Here is a 21,667-nt window from a genome sequence, read left to right as displayed (position 1 = left end):
TGCTAACTAAAATCAAGACAGGTTCCTTAAGTAAATAAAATAGCAAACGGTTGGATACAGGAAGAAAAAGGAAAACAAAATAAAAAAAATGAAGAGGTGTGTATGCTGTGTGATTGGTTGTAACGCATTAACAGCTAATGGTGATTAGGAAGATTTAAAAAAAAAAATTGAATGATTCTTCCCTCCCTTGGTGTGCAAGATAGAGATAGATGGGTGCTTCTATATCATCATCAGTTTCCGAGAAATCCATCCATCAGTTCACCGTCAAGGTTTTTATTTATGAATCCTTTCTTTTTATCCAATCGAGAGAAGATGTATCGTTTCTTGATTTTTGTTGGTCGGAAATTAGGATAGCTCCGGCAAGGATGCGGACCTAAGCGTTTATCAAGGGAAAGTGCTTCTCGTCGTCAATGTGGCTTCTAAATGGTTCGTCTGGGAGATCCCATCCGATGAGATTTTGTTGCTGTTCTGTCTTTTTCTTTTTCTTTCTGTTTTAATATTTTGTTTACATGGGAACAGCGGATTCACCGAATCCAATTACACCCAGCTCACGGAACTTTACCAGAAATATAAAGATCAAGGTAGGTTCACAGTCGTTTTTTGTCTCCTTGGTTACCTTGTTTCATCGGTTACATACATCATCATAGATTCTTTTTTCATTGAAAAGAAGAAAAAAAATTGGATATATATATATATTGAATGGTGGTGGCAGGGTTAGTGGTCTTGGCGTTTCCATGCAACCAGTTTCTATACCAAGAGCCAGGCTCCAGCCAAGAGGCTCATCAATTTGCTTGTACTCGGTTTAAGGCCGAATATCCCGTTTTCCAAAAGGTTCTTATTGTTATTATACATACTGACTGTAGCAACTCCTTTTTGTGATTAAAGCAGTCTTAATAACGCAAGACAGTAATTTTTTCCTTCATCTGTAATAAATACTCTTCTTATACATGGTAATTTGCAACCGTTTTTATGTAGGTGCGTGTTAATGGACAGAACGCAGCACCGGTCTACAAATTTCTCAAATCAAAGAAACCTTCTTTTATGGGAACTAGGATCAAATGGAACTTCACCAAGTTCTTGGTCTCCAAAGATGGTCAAGTCATTGATCGTTATGGCCCAACTGTTTCACCTCTCTCCATCCAGGTCTCTACACCCCTTATAATAATAATATATCAATCAATCCCTTTTTACCACCGCCTAATTACTTCATATTTTCTTTTCTGCAAATTAAAAACAGAATGACATCGAGAAAGCCCTCGCGCAATAATTATGAGAGCACATTAAGAAGACTTTTGGACTGCTTTGGAACAACTTATCTCTCTTATTCATATCTTAATTATGTATAACTAACTATGTAGTCATTTCTTATTGTGAAATTTGATCAAAGATATCTCCCAGAGTCCCAGTTTACGAATATATATATAGAAACAACAAGATTACACGAAACTGTCTAAGACTATTCATCAACCAGCAAGTTTACAAAACACTAATTAACTTCACTCAAAAGCACGTCAATAGCAGAAGTGTATAATATACCAATACCTGTTTATTAACAATTGTATAAGAACTTTTAAAAGACATTTTTTTAGTCTAGAAGTCTGATAGATCTCGTCATTTACTTTATATGGTACAGACTACAGTAATACGATATTACTAAAATATGTCTCATGTGTTAAGTGAGAACTTTTTGCATCGGTAATGCATCAATTATAATTGGCGTATCATTCACACGTGCTCTGTTTGTGAACGACGATAGAGAGAGAGAGAGAGAGAGAGAGAGATGTGGCAGACAATTAAAGAAAGAGAGGGTACGATATTAGAAAAAGGTGTACGTGAAGGAGCGCTTGACCACTCTTTGATGCATTCATCATCATCCTTCTTTACTTGTCAAATCATTTTCTTTTGCTTTTGTTTAGATCAGTCAACAACATATAGATCATTCACATTAATCATTTTGATGGGTTTATTTTGTGAACAATCGACCTACCTAGCTATTCCACAAATTAATAATTAGACATCGCAACTAATGAAATGTCGACTCAACAATTTTCTTTCCCTTTATTTTATCTGCGAAAACATTAATGCATTTTTGGGATTTGTAGCATCTTAATTTATCTAATCGAGGTTATTTTATACTACTAGCCATTTTATTTTTTAGTTGAAACATAGTGAGAAATTTGGGACGGTGAAGGTAAGGGTTACTCTACAATGAAACTACAAACTTTTCTTCTTTAACAACATAGTGAATAAGTTTATGTAGTATAAACCCTTTTTATAGTATCATTCACTGTTTACCTCGAGTCAATTGGTAAGCTTATATAGTGAAGGTAATTAAACGAGTGATGTGGTGGGTTGAAGTTTCATACTAAACATCCATAACTAATAAGGTGATTAATTAAATTAATCACAACTCGTAAGTCGTAAGTTTAATCATCATCACATTCCCAACCAACAGAGCAAAAGACATAAAGGCCCACACAGCTCCATCATTAAGCCTCATGTGTGCATGAACAGACGTTTTCTGTTCAAACAATATCCTCACCGCAAAATCAAATTTGAAAAAGCTGATAAGAATTAATTATTTCAGAAAGAAAAAAAAAACACGAAAAGTTTATACCAAACTGTTTTGAACATTTAATCAATGAAAGATACTAAACAAAAGATTAATTAGATCAAAAGCGAAGCTAATGGCTAAAGGCATCATGCCTTTTTCTTCACACATATAGAAAAATGTAGGTCCTATCTCCATATTGATTAAATTCAATAATGAATCCTTTTTTATAACCTACATATGCATTTCACATTATCTACCAAATCTAATCATCTCAAACACTATCTGCCAAATTATTTTGAATCGAGTTCGAGTCAGCAACATGTACTACTATATATATAAGCAATCTATATCTATCCAGCAGCCAAACACACACAAAAGAAAGAAAAAAAACGTACAACTACTAGTTTCTAAACTTAGAAGGTTTCTTGATAGATAGGATCAAATGGCAGGGACAGTTGTGGTGGTGAGATGCACTAGTAGTAATAGTAGCGTGACCAAGGTTAGGACATGGAAAAGATGTTGTTCAAAGCAGATAAAGGAGCAACGAGCTCGTCTTTACATCATCTGGAAATGCGCCATCTTTCTTCTCTCCTCCCATGATTGATCGATCGATGTCTCTATATGATAATCACTCTCTTCTCCTTAATTTACCACCAATTCCTCTCTTCTTGGGTTTATTTATGTATCTAGCTCAGTTAGTGTATTGAAACGGTACAATAGTGTATTGTGGTCAAGTGGTCATAATACTATACCATCATTTGATTATAGAAATATAGTTGTTTATTTTGCTAACTGTTAGTTTTTGTAATTTTGAAATTGTTGTAAGAACAAAATACCAAAAATATTAGCTGTGTGCAATAAGTTGATGATCGTCTTCTTCTTTAAATAAGTGTTTAAAATTTAAATGACATTTTCCGACAAACTTTAATGAGGGCGCGTGGTTAGAACTCCCTTTGATCGCGCGTGAGTGTTCTTGTAGAGTTCCGGGTCTTCCTGGGTTTTAAACTAAGGCATTTGAAAAACCCTAATTTGATTTTCTCCTGAAATCGAAATCGAAATCAGAAATCAGGAAATGGTGTTGTTGAGAAGAAGCTTAACTAGTTCTTACGAAATCATAAAATCTCTCAAGAAAAATCCAAGTTTAGGGATTGGAATCATCAGATCGATATCGAGCTTGAAAGTGGTGTGGAAGAAAGACACGAGGCTAGACGAAGCAATCGAGAAAGACAAGCGTTACAAGCAGTGTGCTCGGGTGGTGAAAGAAGTGCTCAACGAACCAGGTCAAGTCATCCCTCTCAGATACCTCGAGAAACGCCGCGAGAAGTTACGCCTCACTTTCAAAGCTAAGAGCTTTGTTGATATGAACCCTTCTCTTTTCGAAATCTACTACGATCGGATCAAACCCAAGTCTGACCTCGTTCAATTCATCCGCCCCACGCCTCGTCTCAGGGCTTTCCTCGACCAAGAAGAGAGGATTTACGCCGAGAACGAGCCCTTTCTTGTTTCCAAGCTCTGCAAATTGCTTATGATGGCCAAAGATAAGGTCATCTCTGCTGATAAGCTTGTTCACGTGAAGAGGGATTTTGGGTTTCCCAATGATTTTCTGGTGAATTTGGTTCAGAAATACCCAAATTATTTCAGGCTTAAGGGTTTGCCTGAACAAGGTAACTCCTTTCTGGAGCTCGTCTCTTGGAACCCTGATTTCGCCAAGTCTACGATCGAGCTGAGAGCAGAAGAAGAGACCCTCAAAACCGGTGTCAGGGTTCGCCCCAATTTCAATGTGAAGTTGCCGTCTGGGTTTTTCCTGAGGAAGGAGATGAGAGAGTGGACTAGGGACTGGTTAGAGCAAGACTACATATCACCATATCAAGATGTGTCTCATTTAGACCAAGCGTCTAAGGAAATGGAGAAACGAACTGTTGGTCTTGTGCACGAGTTGCTCTCTCTCTCTCTGTTGAAAAGGGTCCCTGTCCCTACGCTTGGCAAGTTCTGCGATGAATTCAGGTTTTCTAACGCCTTCTCCACTGTTTTCACCCGCCATTCAGGTATTTTCTACTTGTCGCTCAAAGGAGGGATCAAGACTGCTGTGTTGAGAGAAGCTTATAAAGACGATGAGCTTGTTGTTAGAGATCCTTTGCTTGCTATCAAGGATAACTTCCTGCGGTTATTAGAGGATGGATGGCAAGAAAGGAAAGATAAGCTGAAACTACAGAGGGAACAAGTTCAGAAAGATAGGGACTTGTTGTTAGCAGGGAAAAGCAATGAACCCATAGAGCCTCTCTGTGATTAGCTAACAAGCCTTTGGAGTTGTCCTCTGTTTTTCTTTATCTAGGCATAGTTCTTAATTGGCCTGGTTTGGTCGTCTCTCGTTAGGGTGTTTGTGAGTTTTGGCTAATAAGAAGAGACATAATCAAATGTTAATCATCATCTGTCTCAATCATTTTACTTGTTTCCTCTCCATCTCAAGTTTCAGTGACCAAAATGATACATATTCACAAACGGTTCTTTCGTTTTTAGTTATATCATCTTTTCCGATGTTAATCAAGAATCTTTTATCATCTTCGCATGTGTTTTCTTTTGATGAATCTCTTATATCATATCACATTTATTTTGTCACGCATTTGGAGTTGCAGCTTATTGAATTGTAGTTTATTAATTTTAATTTGGTTGTGGAATTTGGAACAGGTCCTGTTGTTGTTGTTTGTACCAAAGTGAAACACTATCCTAAAAGAAAGCTCTACAAGCAACCTAACAACAAAGTCACGCAAATAAAATGGATAACTCAATATCACCTAAAATCATTCTGCAACCATCTTTGCGCCTTCCTCGACGAATTTAAATTATATATAAAGAGACTCACCTAAGATCTCTCTCTTCACACACACACACACATGCACACTCTCTCCATGGATACACTTTTTCTTGCAGCTACTCTGGCTCTCGCTCTCTCCTCTCTCACACGAGGCCAGAGAGTCATTCAGATCCCACCACCACGTCCACTATGCGCTTCCCAATACGCCCTGGCTAACTACGCCTGCTCCCATCTCCCAATGAACACAGTCCCACCACCTGCACCCATTACCCCTCCTCCTCCTCCCATCGCTCCCCCACCTCCTGACCATAACCATCACGACCATGACCATGACCACGACCGTGACCACGACCACGACCATGACGATGACCACGATGATGATGATGACCATGACCACGATCACGACGATGACGATGACCACGATCATGACGATGACGATGACCACGATCATGATGACCATGACCATGACCGTGATCATGACCGTGACCATGACCATGACCATGACCGTAACCATGACCGTGATCACCATGACCACGATCACGACCATGATCATGACGGCGACCACCACAACAACGACGACAACAGCCACGATCGTCACCGCCGCCGGCACCGCCGCCATCACCACCACCACCATCATCGACACAGAGCAGAGACATTTGCGCAACAAGAGTGCTGCAAGTGGTTGAAGCAAATGGACAACGAGTGCGTGTGCGACCTTCTGGTTCGGCTTCCGCCATTGCTAGCCAAACCTATTCATAACTACACAGTCTTTGTGGATGAGTCCTGCATTGTCACTTTCGTCTGTGGAGGCCGATTCATTCGCTGATTTCTCTTCCCTTTCTTTAAAAACTATATATACTGCCATGTCTTCTTTGATAAAATCAAGACCCCTGCACCTTTGTTTTTATCTTAGTTGTCATAAAGTTCTTTCTAATTCACGCCGTTTAGTTTAATTGTTGTACGTTCACCGGTCATATAAGTCAACATACCAAGCCATTCAGGTGTCGTGAACACCATTGGGCAACTGGGCTCTGTAGGTGCTTGCTTCGTATTCCATTCCATATGGGCCGAAATTTGAAGTGCATTGAGATTATTATGGCTTATTTTTAATTATACATCGCAGTTTTCTAAAATTTGTTTCAGGCCCGTTTATTAAAATTGGCCACTGAGTGCATTGGACTTGGGTAAGTAAACTAGCTACTATCGATCGTTTGGTGATTTTTAAGGACGTCGTCTCCTAATATAAAACTTTACGTTTGACATAATTTAACCGAATCAATTCTTCTATATAGTGCAATTTCAGTTGACAACAAAAATAATATATGGAGTAGTAGTCAGTGCTTACTAATAAAAAAAAAATAAAAAAACTAGAAGATGATATATATTAAACAAAGGAGGATGGAGATTCATTGGAATCTTACTTTTTATTACATAAGTCGCATTGATGGGACCAAACCAATCTATGGAATTTAAATTTTTGGGTTATGCTCAAAAAGATGTGATTCTTATACTCGAACCTTTTTTTTTTCTTTTTTCTTGCTGCAAGTTGTTATTTGTCTTCTTGCACTTTGTTCGATATCTATTTTTTTTTCATGGAACATATTTTCCATATCTCTTATATATATAGTTCAAAACCACGTACAGTATATATACGGATTAATCACATCAACATATCGTTTTTGATATACCAAAAGAAAGATAATACTATTATCCATACAATTTTGTTTGCCAAATATATAATCTATATCATAATAACAATCCGAATAAATACGGCCAATAGTTGTGTTTTTTCAATCATACCTTATAGATATTTTCTGAAAAGTCGTGATGGATATTTTATGAAAAGTCGTGATAGATCATTGAAACGGTTATTTATGAAAAGTTAGAACTGTTCAATGTAAAGTTGTGTTGATTGGAACATTAGTATATTTTGAAATCTATATATATTTGTCTGTTTGAACTGTTTTCATTTTTTTGCCATGACACAAAATCAACTAAAATTTCAATCTCAATGGTTTATACATTTTTCTAAATTATTTTTCTAGCATTCATTCTTTTAAAAGTCAAGAAATTCCTCTAATTCTTGATTTTACGAAAGATTTTTAGAATGATGAATCTAATTTACATCTTTTAGTTAATTTTAAATATAAAAGTTTAATAAAAATATCTAGAGTGTTTTTCCACGAGTTAGATGGATTACATAGTGAGTTTTTGGATTTGACTTTCCAATATGGTAACAATCTGAATAAATGCCACCAAAGATTGTGTTTTTCAAACGTACCTTTTAGATAATCTTCCAAAAAATATGTAGAAAATTTAATTTATGTGTTTAACAAAAAGTTGCGATTGTTCATTTTAACGTTTTTTTGTAAAGTTGCAACTGCTCATTGTAGAGCTGTGTCTATTCGAATATTTGTATCTTTTAAAATCTATATATTTGTCAGTTTGAACTGTTTTTTTTTTTTGCCATGACACAAAATAATATAAAATTTCAATCTCAACGGTTTTTACAAATCTCTAGATTATTCTCTAGCATTCATTCTCTTAAAAGTAAGAAATTTCTCCAGTTCTTGATTTAACGAAAGATTTTTGGAATAATGAATCTAATTTACAACTTTTAGTTAATTTTATATAAAAAAATAATGAAAATACCTATATATAATAGCAATCCGAATAAATGCCACCAAAATTGTGTTTTTTCAATCGTACTTTTTGGATAATTTTCCAAAAAAAATATGTAAAAAAATTTAAATTGTGTGTTTTACACAAAGTTGCGATTGTTCATTGTAACGGTTTTTTTGTAAAGTTACAACTGTTCATTATAGAGTTGTGTCTATTCAAATATTCGTATCTTTTGAAATCTGTACATATTTGTCTATTTGAACTGTGTTCATTTTTTTGCCATGACACCAAATAATATAAAATTTCAATCTCAACGGTTTTTACAGCTCTCTAAATTATTCTCTAGCATTCATTCTTTTAAAAGTAAAGAGATTCCTCCAATTTTTGATTTAACAAAAGATTTAAATGGATTTACAACTTTTAGTTAATTTTATACCTAGAGTATTTTTCGAATAGTTAAATGGATTATATAATAAGTTTTTGGATTTGACTTTTGAATATGGTAATAAAGATGTCTTCTATTTAAAAGCAGTTTATATGAGTTTGTAGGTATAATCAAGTGCAAACACAACAGTTGTAATTTTTCGTAGTACATTTTCGTTAAAAAAATGTTTTTATTTGTTTTTTTTAAATTCAAACGGTTGTAGCTGTTCATTGTAGAGTTGTGTCTTTTTACTATATTTTATTTATATTTTTTCATCACAACTTTTCGTTTTAATAGGTGTGTCTATTTAAATAGTAATGCTTTTTGAAATCTCTTTATATTTGTCTCTTCATCACTAACTAACAAGTTCGTTGAAACAAATTTTACATTTTATGTTGAGTCTAGATAATTGAATATATTCTATAATCTAACTAAAATTTTAGAAATGATTATAGCAATAGAGAAATTTTATACAACTTAATATTGAATTTACAGTTGTGTCTATTTATCTTAACTTTCTGTTAAAAAAAAAATTAATATTTAAAAATAATAATAACAATCTGAATAAATAAGAACTTGAGACTTTTCGTAGTATTTTTTTTGTAAAAAAATTGGTTTTATTTGTTCTTTTTAAAAAACTCAAACAATTGTATTTGGTCATTGTAGAGTTGTGTCTTTTCACTATATTTTATTCATATTTTTTCATTACAACTTTTCGTTCTAATAGGTGTGTTTATTTAAATAGTCATATATTTTGAACTCTCTATATATTTGTCTCTTCATCAATAACTAACAAATCATTGTTGTTGAAACAAAATTTTCATTTTATGTTAATTCTGAATAATTTGAATATTAATATTTAATATTCAATGTTATTCTATAATCTAACTAAAATTTTAGAAATGATTATAGTAATATAGAAATTTAATAAAAATTAATATAGAATTTTCAGTTGTGTCTATTTATCATAAATTTTCGTTAAAAACTATTTTAATATTTTAATTTTATTTTATTTTGTTCTTAAGAGTTGTGTATTTTAATTTTAATTTTCTATTGATACTGTTTCACTCATTATTAAATATATTTTTAATTATAGTTATTTAATAGAAAATTATATTATTTATTATAACCATTAGTTCAATATTCTCAATAAAGATTACTTCGTCAAAATATTTTTTTTTAGTTGTAGCTCTTTACCATAATTCTTCATAAAAATATCTTATATTTATAATACTTTAAACAACAATTTTTGCAAAGTTGCGTTTATTCTACATAATATTTTTTGTTATAAGTTTTCATTTTGATGATTGTGTTTTTAGTAACAGTTTATGTATTCAAACTATTCTATTACATTCAAATAATGTATACTTTTAAATTTTAAATTTAAATTATTTTTTTTCTAAAATACTTTCTCGCGACATCGCAGGGGCATATAAACATAAATGAGCGAGAGAGGGGGCCGGCCAGTAGACTACTAAAGCATTATAAGACGCCAATTACACATACACGAGGCATAAAGAGAATAATCTTTTATAAAATAAAATAAAATGGATGGGTTCCAATTAAGAACGCATTATATTAAAAAGAAAGAAAAAAACAAAACTAAGAAGATTGATAAGTTGCGATGTGGGCACTCTCACATGATTCGAATAATTTGCACAAATTTGTCAACGCCTTCTCTGTACGGCTTTCAGGCGCGTGCTACTGTGTACGGTCATTGCTAAATGTGCTACTAAACACTTCATTCTTCTTCTTTTGTTCCCACTCAAAGCTGGTTTATGTTTTGAAAGGATTCCTGATTTCCTTACCACAAATATCATTTAAAAAAAACAATATGTTTTTACACTCTATTCATGATATCATACCATTTGAAGTTTCAAGTTTCTAACTAACATTTTTTACTGCAAGAAAAACACTTAATTGGCTTTCAACTTTTTGTCCTTGCTATACTAATTAAATTTCTATTAGTTTTTTTTTCTTCCTTTAATATGTATCATCTATGTGCCATTTGAACATTTTGTAAATCATGTTTAGACAGTATCAATTGTTTGTAGCTATAAACTTATACTCTGGAATATGCATGTACGTGTGCCTGCAGTCAAGATTTCCCTATTCTGCTTTTTAATATCGGGTAAGAATAAGATTTCCCTATTTAGAAACAACAAAATTGTATCATCAATAACTATAAATTGTACCAACTATATAAATAAGCCCCACTCAGAGCTTAGTCGTTTATATTATTAAAATCAAATTGTTACAAGGCGGGTAAGTCCTCACTTTCCAAATATAGCATTCCCACTTACATCCAAAAAAGTAGATGATAATACTGAATAACAGTTATGCCAAAATTTTCAGTATCAGACAATACTATATACGATATGCATGCATATATATATATATATAATATATCTAGATATAACTTTATTTTTCTAGCTTATTTTATATGTATATTTTCCCCCACTCATTTTAGTCTTGTGTGCATATTTTCTGATCATTGCCACGTCATCATCACCCAAAAACCTTTTTGGCGTAAAAGTTAACCACATGCATTTCCGAATCCAGCCTTATCGATCGATCTTTACGTACGTGGTTAGTACTGATCACGCCACTAGACACCGCGACATATCGCGTTCCCTGGCAGCTGCAACCGCTGTTGAAGCCTCCACAAGCGGTCGACCGCTGGCAATGTTCAGCAAAAACCGCGACACAGCAACGGTGCTTGGTCCAGCCACAAGCCTCTCCCATGCTACGTCAGCATCCATCTTGGACCTTCGTTTTGTGAAGACCGGAGTGGCATCCAATCTCTGAATGCACCACTTCTTCACCTTTCTCAACCGTTCGATCTTTTCTCTCTGCCTACAAGCCAACCCAAAGGTATTCCTCTTTATCTCTTCGACCACTTTTCTTAACAGCTCCTCTCTGTCTCCCACATTCAAGAACTGCTCATTCCTAAAAAACCTGTCAAACTCTGGAACTCCGATTGCTTTCTTGATCCCTCTCGAGTAATTCGAATCCGAATAGTCAAAAATTTCTCTAACTTCCTCAACCATTCCATTTTCCACCATCTTGTCAACTCTCTCAGACACGAACCCGTGCAAAACGGGAAGCGCCACGTCGACCCATAGGAAACAACAGTCGTATCTCGACCTGAATTGTTTGTCTTCGTCGTCCACTAGAGCCTCCATGTAAGAGTTGGAACCTCCAACGATGATTGGAAGCTTTCCACGGTTTAGGATGGATTCAATGGAGAGATTCGCCATCTGACGGTAATTCGCCGCGGTTAAGTCTGCTTCAGGCAGCAAGACCCCAAGGAGATGGTGCGGTACCCCACAGCTCTCCTCGCTCGTGATCTTGTTCGTGACAATGTCTAGACCTTGGTGGACTTGGATCTTGTCCGAGTTTATGATCTCAGCCGCCCGAAAACGTGTGGCTAAATCGACGGAGAGTCGTGACTTGCCTGTCCCAGTAGCACCCATGATAACCACTACTTTGTCCTTTGGACCGTATGGGTTTAGAGTAAGCATATTGCGATCAAATCTTGCCGGAGGGAAGTCTAACGCCGGAGAAGGAGGCAATGGCTGTTTGCACATAGCCATAGATATCTTCATTATCATGATGGTATATATATCAAAGCTTTGCAATATAAACCTTAGATGTTTTCTATATATTTTGAAATGTTTGGGAGGCTTGTATATCTACTTATGAAATGTTCAGGTGACTTTGCATGAATGATATGATTTATATATATATATAGGGTCACACACTTGAAATTGGACACTGTACGAATGATATAAGAGTACAAGTTGGCTCGCTTTTTTCATTGGTCAAAACCTGTTGTTTTTTTCTCTCTTTTACTTTATTCTCCTCTATTTTTATTTAGGCTGTAGCCAAATATTTGATACGCCTGCAGTGCAGATGATATATATTGATAATGTCTCAATCAAATGTAAACTTCGATTACGTTTGATGTGAGGTTAAGATACGATTTATTTATTTTTATTGCAGAAAAATGATTTTATCCAAGGAAGAAATTTTTAAGAAGAATTCACTTTTTTTTTTTAAATCAAAAAATGAATTATATGTGATTTATATGAAGAGAAATATGGGTTGTCTAATTAAGCTTGGTTTTGGTTTTGTAATATTCTTTTACAAGTTATCTTGGAAAACTCGGCAGTTAATTTGGATGAATAGACATTATTAAATTAATAACACTCAATAAAAATTAAGTTATGATGATTCCTCATGATCGGTCTAGTAAATATTATATGTATATAGATATTCTATATGCCCTAGTTTTATTAAATTTCATAAGAAAAAGTGATGCAGATGTGATTCTATGTCATATATCTTGATATTATCATAGAGTCTTTTTATTTCTTGTAGAATAATATAAAGGTTCCATTGGACCGTCCATTAATGAAACGGAGAGGCAAAATTGTTTGTCGACCTGCAATGGCCAAAGACCCCCGGGAACGTCTCTTTATTACTCCTTCTTCCACTTACGTATAAATCTTAAGACGGCAAAACCTTATAAAGAGAACCTTATTTTTATTTTTATTTTTACATTATAATTTATTCACATGAGATAAGAAATATAATGGCCTGAGAAAGGGCCTTTAATTAAAAGATTATTCTTACAGCGACAAGTCGTAGCTATTGGAATGTAATTTTGCTTCTTGTGAGCTTGGTAATGTGTGCAATGTGCATGCTCCTACACGTCCATGTACGTATCTGATTCCTCCAGTCCTATATACCCTAAAAAAATTACGGGAATATATAGACAAGGGAATTTAAACTAAAGCTGGCTTGTATTTTAAACTATACAATTTTACTAGAGCTATATATATTTTAGACACTCTTCCCTGACCATAAACTTCAATGCCAATACATTGTCTGATCAGTATATTAGTTTACTAATCTACTCTTCTGGTATTATATGCTTAAACTATTTATATTAATCGAATAAATGTTAATCAAATTGGTGGACTAAACCGGCCAGCTTATGCGTTTATTTTAGATTCCTAGCTTTCTGTTGTCTTATCAGTTGATTAACAACACACTTCAGAAATTTTCTTTATATTTTTAGAAAGTTTCATTCGATTAATCAATTTACATCACATAGGTCCAACACAAAAGAATGAATACATCAACCTAAAATCAATAAAATGTTACTACTAACTTAAATCTAAGATAAAATTAATATAATCGCTATAATATCTTTCTTGTTCTTATTCACTTTAAAATTTGTAGTAATTCATATACTAAATGAAAATGAGAACTCTTAGATATATATTACGTCGTTTGTTTTTCATCTAACAATACACTTGGTAACGATGTTAAAAAATTAAATCAAAAATTTATTTTAGGCTGGTAAGTGATACATATGTGCGTGCTAGTTCGCTCGATTGTACTCGTGGCCACCAGCTTTTTCACTTCTTTAATTTATGCTATAATGTTCATGATAGATACAAAGACAAAAAACAAAAAAAAAATTGGGATAAGAAGGCTAATGATTGATTGATGTTAACCCATCACCCACGTTTGTCAAAAAATATATATTACTCCACCATGATTAAAAAAAGGAGAGTAAATAATACGACGACCAATAAGGCAGTCACGCCTACCTTGCCCATTAACTTTATTTTTGCTATCTCTCTCTTTCAGTAATCATTTGCCCAATTCACATTGTAAGAGATACAACCTGCGATTTTGTTGTTGTTTGTATATTGTTGCTCCAAATGTGGAAACACTGTAGTGCAAGTAAAAAGAAAATAACGACAAATCAAAAATAGAATAATTAGCGTAGCTATCCAAACTTTAACGGTTAATCTCACTCGTAAGTCTCAACATTTTTTTATGTCATAATCAACTTTAACTTTATTTTTTTCCATAGAAAATGTAAATCAAGCCAGCACGCTTGATAGATAATTTTCCAAGAAATTATCATATCGTGCTTTATATCATTGATGATCAATAAGGAAATCTTGAAGATATATATGCGTGCTTTAAAGATTTAAGCTGAGATCATTGTATATATCTATAGCACACGTATAAAATACTTGACATAAGTACTCGCGTAAATTCATTCAAAACTAACTAACAAGGCTGTCAGAATACATACATGTTTATTTTGATGTTACAAATAATATAAGAATCATTATATAGTTCGTTTGTGTTTCTTAATACATACTGTATTATTTCTAAGAATGGAAAGGCATCCTTCTTCAAAACATTCCCCACTCCTCCGGGTTCCTTCCTTATTTTACCTTTTACGATGACCAAGACTTGTTTGTACATCGTCGATCATAAAATTTTATTTTTATTGATATGGTAAATCATTTTATTTTTTCGCATACAGCAGACTCGTGTTCTGAAACTGGAACCCAATTGTTGCACCGGATGTGCGAGGAAGGTTAAACGAGCCATGCTCAAAGTTGAAGGTGCTTAAAGCACATATATATTTACCGTTTCTGCTATATGCGGCAACTATTTAGTTAATTTGATTCTAATAAATTAGCAATAATGTTGATTTATATGAACAGGAGTGCATTCGATAAAGGTTAATGCAAACGAGGGGACGATACAAGTGAACAGTGAGATCGACCCACAAATGCTTATCCCAATGGCAGCTAAAGCCGGTAAAAGAGCTGAGCTTTTGTGGGAACCTCCTGAACCAGAATCTCCCGAAGATATTTCAGCGGCAACTCCTCCTCCGCTCGCCACGCCATCAACCTGCCAACGTCAGGTCCACGTCAGCAGCTTTGACGGCCCTGACCAGACATTACATCTACAAAACTTGGTTGATGGAAACGCACGTAGAATCAAACATATGAAGATCATCGACAAAAGAGTCACTAAAATAACGTTTAAGGAGTCGCATGATGATCCTAGTAGCGACCACTCACGGTCTCCGATTGCACCACCGTCCGCTGACTCCAAGAGTAGCAATGGCGGCGATGGAGGAGCCAGTGATTCAGGTGCTTGTAGTAATGTTGAGGTGGCGGCGGCTCCTGTTACTGCTGCTGAACCACCTCCCAAGATCAACGATGCTTCTTGTAACAGCAAACCAGCAGAACCTCCGGTTGCTAATGTGAGTTGCAGCAGCAGAGGAAATAGTTGCCGTTTGATGTAGGTCTATTTAGTTTAACCAGTATCAATGAAAACTATATATATAACAACCGCCTCTTAAAAGAATGAGCTCGTAGGTTTTTTTTTATAAAGATTTTCTACTACACAAATTGTCACAATCAATCAATCAATCTTGCAAAAGAATCCTATCTTACTCTAGCCACATGATCAGCGTGCTATCGTTTGAGAGCAGAGTGAGTCAGGTGTCCCCTTCTGCCAAGTCTCTTTGTTGGCTCGACATGCTTCTTTAATCGGCCACTCGATTTGGAAGCCGTCGGTGTTGTGTTTTTCCAAGTCACAGCAGTGTGTATGAAAAGTCTGAGGATCAACCTGAAGCTTGAAGTCAAGGGTGAACAACAGCTTCATCTCCAATCTGTTTAACTCTCTGGTGCTCACACCACCAACTCTTGCGTAGTATGCATTGTTGAAGTACCTGCACAACACCAGAGATCAATGTTGTGGCATCAACATCTTAAAGTTGCAATCTAGTCTCTCTACCAAAACGAACTTGAGATGAGGAAGTAAAAGAAACTCGCTACTACAGATGGAGGAACCTCTAATTACATATCCATAACCCTCTCTGCTTAATTAGTTCGTACAAGTAGCAAGAATGAAAGATGTGATGTTGTTGTTACCTGTCATCGAAGACTTTAGCGGCTAACATGACAGAAGTGATGAGAAGGCGGTGGACGTTAAGGGGACTGAGAAAGGATCGGGTCCTCTGGAGAAAGAGATGGATGTAGATATGAGCAATGACAAAGCAGGAAGGGCTGCAGCAAGAGTACTTGAAAATGCGATCCAAGTAACGTGAAATGGTGATCTCAGGGGGAGATGTGCCATCAAAATCGGTGACAACAGAGTCGTCTTCAGGGGATTGAAGCATCGGCAGTAACTTGTTGTCATCGTCGTAGAGCAAGAGAGATCTCTCAAGAGATGAAGCGAGACGAGAGAGAAGTGCGGGTGGCTTTTTCAAACGTTTGCCATGATCTACTAAAAGTCCTAATCTGAGGTATACATCCGAATCAATGAAACCTTGATCCGTTGGGAGAGAGGCGGCCATATCTATCTCTGCAAATCAGAAACGGCATAAAAATGGTAACTTGGATTATGAGAGATTTGCCAATCTTGAGGTTAGGGGTTTTGCAATAGACATAGGCAGGCAGGAATGAAGTTTGGTGAACAAACTAACAAAGCAATCTATGATATAAGAGAGAGAGAGAGAGAGAGAACCCCCACACTAAATTAGACTCCTAAAACCACCAAAACCAAATCTTAAGAGTAAAAAAAGCAAAATCCATCAAGAACAACAGTATCAGAATGTGAAAGAAGGAACTTACGAGAGAAACAAGTGGGAAGATGACAGATCTCTCTCTCTCTCTCTCTCTATCTCCGGCGCTTCTCCATTGTTTTGCTTGCTCTGCTGAAGCTAAACTATAGATGATTCACTGATTTGTGATTTGTGAAGAAGAAGGAAACTTTCCATTATTATTAGGGATATGATATATATGATTTGCCTTTTAATTTATTCTTTTTATTAATGATTTTATATATTGAAAGAAAAATAAACAAACAAAAGAAAAGGAAAGAAGGAGTGAGAGGAGGAGAGAGGCGTCGACTGCCGACAACAGTTCACCGTCGGTGAGTCCAGCTGGCGACGGTGGCCCACCGTCTCCTCCAACAGTTCATCTCTGCCTGTCTTTTTCATTTACCTAAAAATTAAATTAATATTAAAAAAAAAAAAACTAAGCATTTGTTTTGTGTGTAAAATAATTGAAGTGAGGAAAATACTTAAAATTAAGACTGAGCTTTCTTTAAGGCCTTATACATCTGTTAATGGGCTTTTAAATGGGCTATATTTTTAGGGGCTTTATTGTCATTTCATAAACCCTAATTTGGCTCTCTCTCTCTCTTTCAATTGTTTTTTGGGGATTCTCAGGAAAAAGAAAAAAAAAAAAAAGATTGAAATTTTGAAAAAAGAAGGAAGGGCATCATTACCGTCACGCGAATCAATCAATGATTCTCTCTCACTCTGCGTCTTAATCACGCTTCTCTGAAAAATCTCTCACCTTTATCGTATTTTTATTTCTCCTTCCGCTTCGTTTATTTGGGGCATCAAAGTAGTACTCGCAGAGAGAGAGAGAGAGAGAGAGAGAGAGGAGAACACATTTCGATCCGCAGGTACTGTTTTCATCGCATCTCTCGTCTCCACTTGCTACTAGGTTTCTTCTACTTCTCTTTTGCATTGTGCCATAGTCGATGTTGATTTTTAGGGTTTCTTCTACCTTAGTATTAGGAAAAAGGCTCTTTTCTGGTATTGACAATCTGGGAAATGTAGTTAGATTCTCCAATGCCATCTTCGTGTCCGACTGGATCTTCATCGTAACCTTTCTTTTGTTCTTGAATACACTTTTTCTATGTCAGATTGATTGATTGAGTATTGTTTTCCTTTTGTCTTGAAATCACAGAAGCGAGCACCATGGATCATTCAGTTAAAACCACACAGAGCCGTGTTTTGTCTGTCAAGATGTGGCCACCCAGTAAGAGTACCCGCCTGATGCTTGTCGAGCGCATGACCAAGAACATCACCACCCCTTCCATCTTCTCCAGAAAGTACGGTCTTTTGAGTCTCCAAGAGGCTGAGGATGATGCCAAGCGTATTGAAGACTTGGCTTTTGCTACTGCCAACAAACACTTCCAGAACGAGCCTGATGGTGATGGCACTTCTGCTGTTCAGGTCTACGCTAAAGAATCCAGTAAGCTCATGCTTGATGTCATCAAACGAGGTCCCCAGGAAGATTCTGATGTTTCGTCTAAGCAGACTGGGGATGTCTTGTTTGATATCTCCTGTGGCCGTAGAGCATTCATTGATGAAGACGAGGCACGTGAGCTTTTGAGGCCTTTGACTGACCCGCATAACTCCTTTACCAAGATCCGTTTCAGCAACAGGAGTTTTGGCTCCGAAGCAGCCAAGTTTGCTGCCACTGTTTTGTCTTCCATCAAGGATCAGCTCACTGAAGTGGATCTCTCTGATGTCGTTGCAGGACGGCCAGAGGCTGAAGCACTTGAAGCCATGAATATGTTTTCATCTGCTTTGGAGGGTTCTAAGCTTAGGTTTTTGGATCTCTCTGACAATGCTCTGGGAGAAAAAGGAATTAGAGCTTTTGCTTCTCTCATCAAGTCTCAGCATGACTTAGAGGAGCTTTATCTGATGAATGACGGCATTTCAGAGGATGCTGCAAGAGCAGTTCGTGAGCTACTTCCTTCTACTGGCAAAATCAGGGTTCTTCACTTCCATAACAACATGACAGGAGATGAAGGAGCTATTGCCATTGCTGAGATTGTCAGGCAATGTCCATCTTTGGAAGACTTCCGGTGTTCATCTACAAGGATTGGTTCAGAAGGTGGTGTTGCTCTCGCTGAAGCACTCGAACACTGTACCCACTTGAAGAAACTTGATCTTCGTGACAACATGTTTGGAGTCGAAGGTGGAATTGCCCTGGCCAAGACTTTGTCAGTGTTGACTCATTTAACTCAGATCTATATGAGTTACCTGAACTTGGAGGATGAGGGAACAGAAGCAATTGCCGAAGCTCTACTTAAGTCTGCCCCTTCTCTTGAAGTTCTAGAATTGGCTGGAAACGATATTACTGTCAATTCCACTGCAAAGTTGGCAGCTTGCATCGCCTCAAAACAGTCTCTTTCAAAGCTGAATTTATCTGAGAATGAACTCAAAGACGAAGGGTCTATCTTAATCGCAAAGGCAGTAGAAGGTCATGATCAGTTGCTTGAAGTTGACCTGAGCACCAACATGATCAGAAGAGCTGGGGCAAGAGCCTTGGCACAAACTGTTGTGAAGAAACACACTTTCAAGCTTCTGAACATTAATGGAAACTATATATCTGATGAAGGTATTGACGAGGTAAATGATATGTTTAAGGACTGTCCGGACAAGCTTGGTCCTTTGGACGACAATGACCCTGAAGGAGAAGATTTTGAAGATGAAAGCGAAGAAGACAACGGACTGGAATCGAAACTCGGAGGTCTGAAAATTAAGCAAGAGGAGGAATAGGATCATGTTATGTGATGCTCTTGTCACTATCTAGGTAGGTTCAGTTTAATCTCTCTCTCTATGATAAACGTATTGAAGTAGGTATGTAAGGATCTTAGACTGTCTTCAAATCAATCTCCCTTTGAAAAGAAATTGTTATCTGCTCCTAAACCAGAATTGTTGTTGCTTTTTTTGATTATGAATCCAAATGGTCTTTTAGATTAAGTAATCTCCATCTCATATAAGCCGGAAAAAAAGAGAGTAGAGGGTAGGGTAGCAGTAGAAGTTACAAGGGAAGAAACGTAATGGCCTTTTGATCAAGCGGCCACTGGAGTTTTGAGGGCTTCGAGTATCTTATCATCTAACTCAAACTTCATCTCTTTCTTGTCTCTGCCAATCTTAACATACTCTTCAAATCTCTCCTTGAGATCTTCAGGTAGATTCGTTTTACTTTCCCACCCTAATATATCCTTTGCGGCTCTAGGCTCCGCGTAGAAATGCTGCGACCATACAATAACAGGGTTATAAAACTAATCAATCAATGAAGGAGGAGAAGAGCTTCTATTGGGTTTAGTTTTACCATGTTTCTGAATGGAAAAGCCTTCTTGGCGTCAACCCCAATAGCTTTAGGGTCATAGTGAACGATCTCAACCGTTTTGCCAGCAGCGGCAGCACAGAGCTTGGCCATACCGTCTAGAGTTACGGCTCTGTCGCTTACGGAGTTGAAGATGTTGTAGCAAGCAGCCTCAGGGTTGGTCACGGCAGAAGTCAGCATGGAAGACAAGTCTCTCACGTGAGATATGTTGGTTAGCTGCATTCCTGATCCTGGGATTGGCACTGCTCTGTCTCTCACAATCCCTGGGAACACAATATACCATTACTTGTGTTTGTCGATGTGTAGCAGCAATCAGTGGGGTTTGAGAAACTTACGGTCAAAGAACCATTCCTCGCAGTCTTTGTTGTTGCTAGAGCCGATCATGTACTGTGGTCGAAACGATGCCCAGTTCCCAAAAGTTTCGGCTAAGTACTTCTCCACTACCACGTGACCTGCATCAGCTTTGACAGCGTCCTGCACATCGGAGAAGGAGGAGACATAAGTGGTGAGAATTGAGAAAGTTGTGGTTTGTGTTTATTTACCCCTTCAACGTGAGGAGGTTCTTCGGTGGACTTGTAGATCCCGGCACTGCTAATGAACAAGAATTGCTTCACGCCGGAGCTTTTAGCCCAATCCACCACTGGCCTGTTCGGAAAAAAAAAAATCATCAAATGAAAATTCAAAAATAAAATAAAAAACAATGGCTTTTTTTGTTTGGATTAATATAAATCAATAAGCAGACAGACCTAACAGTATCCAAATCCTTGCCATTGTTGTCAAGCACAACGTCAAATGTGTCACCTCCGACAACATTGGCAACATCGGCCGGGTTTCCCCACACGGTCTTTCCTCCGCCACTGACAATTTCCTGTATGTAGACAAATGTATCGATCGGAACCTTACGGATTCAAAAAGACTCACAAAAAGAGGGGACACTCGTAAATCTTACGGAGAATCGGGTGAAGGGAGTCTTCTTCATCTTGTCGGAAGATTCATCGCCGACGGTCATGATGGTGACGCCATGTCCGGCGGAGAGAAGCTCTTTGGCGAAGTAAAACCCAATGACGGCGTGACCGCCGCTGTTGGTGTTGACGATAAGCACATTCTTCTTCTCACCGAGGGAGCTGGCCTTAACGGTAAACCCCTGAAGAGATGACCTTCGAGAAGTTCTCAAAGAGTATGTGAAGAGAGAAGCAGAAGAAGAAGAAGAAGAAGAGAGAGAGGAAAAGGAGGAAGATGAAGAGGGTAGAGAGAAGCGGTGGAGAGATGGCGGGATCAGCAGGTTACTGATCGGAGAAGTTGTTTTTGAGGAGAAGAACAGAGAGGACGATGATACAGCCGCCATTTTTTTTTTTTCTTTTGGTTGGGTTAAGATGACCTTGCTCTGTTCTGTCTGACTTTGTTTTGTAGTCTGTTCTTTTTATGATCCTCAGAGAACCAGAAGATAGATATATGAGCGGCTATTGTACAAGATAACGTCTAAC

The 21,667-nt window shown here is 36.8% G+C and overlaps 8 protein-coding genes across 9 annotated transcripts; 4 read left to right on the top strand and 4 right to left on the bottom strand.

The window, feature by feature from the left end:
* Positions 11–1,406, top strand: LOC104699573 (probable glutathione peroxidase 5). Its single transcript, XM_010414898.2, has 6 exons — positions 11–269; positions 350–426; positions 520–581; positions 713–831; positions 976–1,143; positions 1,238–1,406. Exons 1-6 carry the CDS (start codon positions 210–212, stop codon positions 1,265–1,267), a joined length of 516 nt encoding a protein of 171 aa, XP_010413200.1. The 5' UTR covers positions 11–209; the 3' UTR covers positions 1,268–1,406.
* LOC109125534 lies at positions 2,931–3,423 on the top strand. The gene has a single exon (XM_019227285.1). The coding sequence runs from the start codon at positions 2,997–2,999 to the stop codon at positions 3,156–3,158; it is 162 nt and encodes a 53-aa protein (XP_019082830.1). The 5' UTR covers positions 2,931–2,996; the 3' UTR covers positions 3,159–3,423.
* On the top strand, positions 3,489–4,978 carry LOC104699572 (protein ROOT PRIMORDIUM DEFECTIVE 1-like). Its single transcript, XM_010414897.2, has one exon. The coding sequence runs from the start codon at positions 3,627–3,629 to the stop codon at positions 4,842–4,844; it is 1,218 nt and encodes a 405-aa protein (XP_010413199.1). The 5' UTR covers positions 3,489–3,626; the 3' UTR covers positions 4,845–4,978.
* Positions 5,437–6,191, bottom strand: LOC109125570 (kininogen-1-like). The gene has a single exon (XM_019227453.1). It carries the CDS (start codon positions 6,101–6,103, stop codon positions 5,633–5,635), a length of 471 nt encoding a protein of 156 aa, XP_019082998.1. The 5' UTR covers positions 6,104–6,191; the 3' UTR covers positions 5,437–5,632.
* Positions 10,612–12,136, bottom strand: LOC104699569 (adenylate isopentenyltransferase 3, chloroplastic-like). The gene has a single exon (XM_010414895.1). It carries the CDS (start codon positions 12,024–12,026, stop codon positions 11,013–11,015), a length of 1,014 nt encoding a protein of 337 aa, XP_010413197.1. The 5' UTR covers positions 12,027–12,136; the 3' UTR covers positions 10,612–11,012.
* Positions 15,579–17,061, bottom strand: LOC104699568 (cyclin-U3-1-like). Its single transcript, XM_010414894.2, has 3 exons — positions 16,878–17,061; positions 16,176–16,608; positions 15,579–15,973 (listed from the first exon to the last, which is right to left on the bottom strand). Exons 2-3 carry the CDS (start codon positions 16,598–16,600, stop codon positions 15,709–15,711), a joined length of 690 nt encoding a protein of 229 aa, XP_010413196.1. The 5' UTR covers positions 16,601–16,608; positions 16,878–17,061; the 3' UTR covers positions 15,579–15,708.
* LOC104699565 (RAN GTPase-activating protein 1-like) lies at positions 17,631–19,813 on the top strand. Of its 2 annotated transcripts, none has more exons than XM_010414891.2 (2): positions 17,631–17,718; positions 18,006–19,813. In XM_010414891.2, exon 2 carries the CDS (start codon positions 18,017–18,019, stop codon positions 19,607–19,609), a length of 1,593 nt encoding a protein of 530 aa, XP_010413193.1. In that variant the 5' UTR covers positions 17,631–17,718; positions 18,006–18,016; the 3' UTR covers positions 19,610–19,813. The 2 variants fall into 2 exon arrangements, with proteins under 2 accessions (XP_010413193.1, XP_010413194.1); XM_010414892.2 differs by having other exon boundaries at positions 17,676–17,759.
* Positions 19,758–21,630, bottom strand: LOC104699566 (chloroplast stem-loop binding protein of 41 kDa a, chloroplastic). The gene is made up of 6 exons (XM_010414893.2): positions 21,133–21,630; positions 20,930–21,051; positions 20,726–20,828; positions 20,519–20,657; positions 20,169–20,446; positions 19,758–20,088 (listed from the first exon to the last, which is right to left on the bottom strand). The coding sequence occupies exons 1-6, from the start codon at positions 21,526–21,528 to the stop codon at positions 19,906–19,908; spliced, it is 1,221 nt and encodes a 406-aa protein (XP_010413195.1). The 5' UTR covers positions 21,529–21,630; the 3' UTR covers positions 19,758–19,905.

This window comes from Camelina sativa, chromosome 7 (assembly GCF_000633955.1).
Source record: "Camelina sativa cultivar DH55 chromosome 7, Cs, whole genome shotgun sequence".
Lineage (NCBI taxonomy): Eukaryota > Viridiplantae > Streptophyta > Magnoliopsida > Brassicales > Brassicaceae > Camelina > Camelina sativa.
The sequence above is the reverse complement of the archived record's forward strand: the minus strand, read 5'-3'. Positions and strand labels throughout refer to the sequence as shown.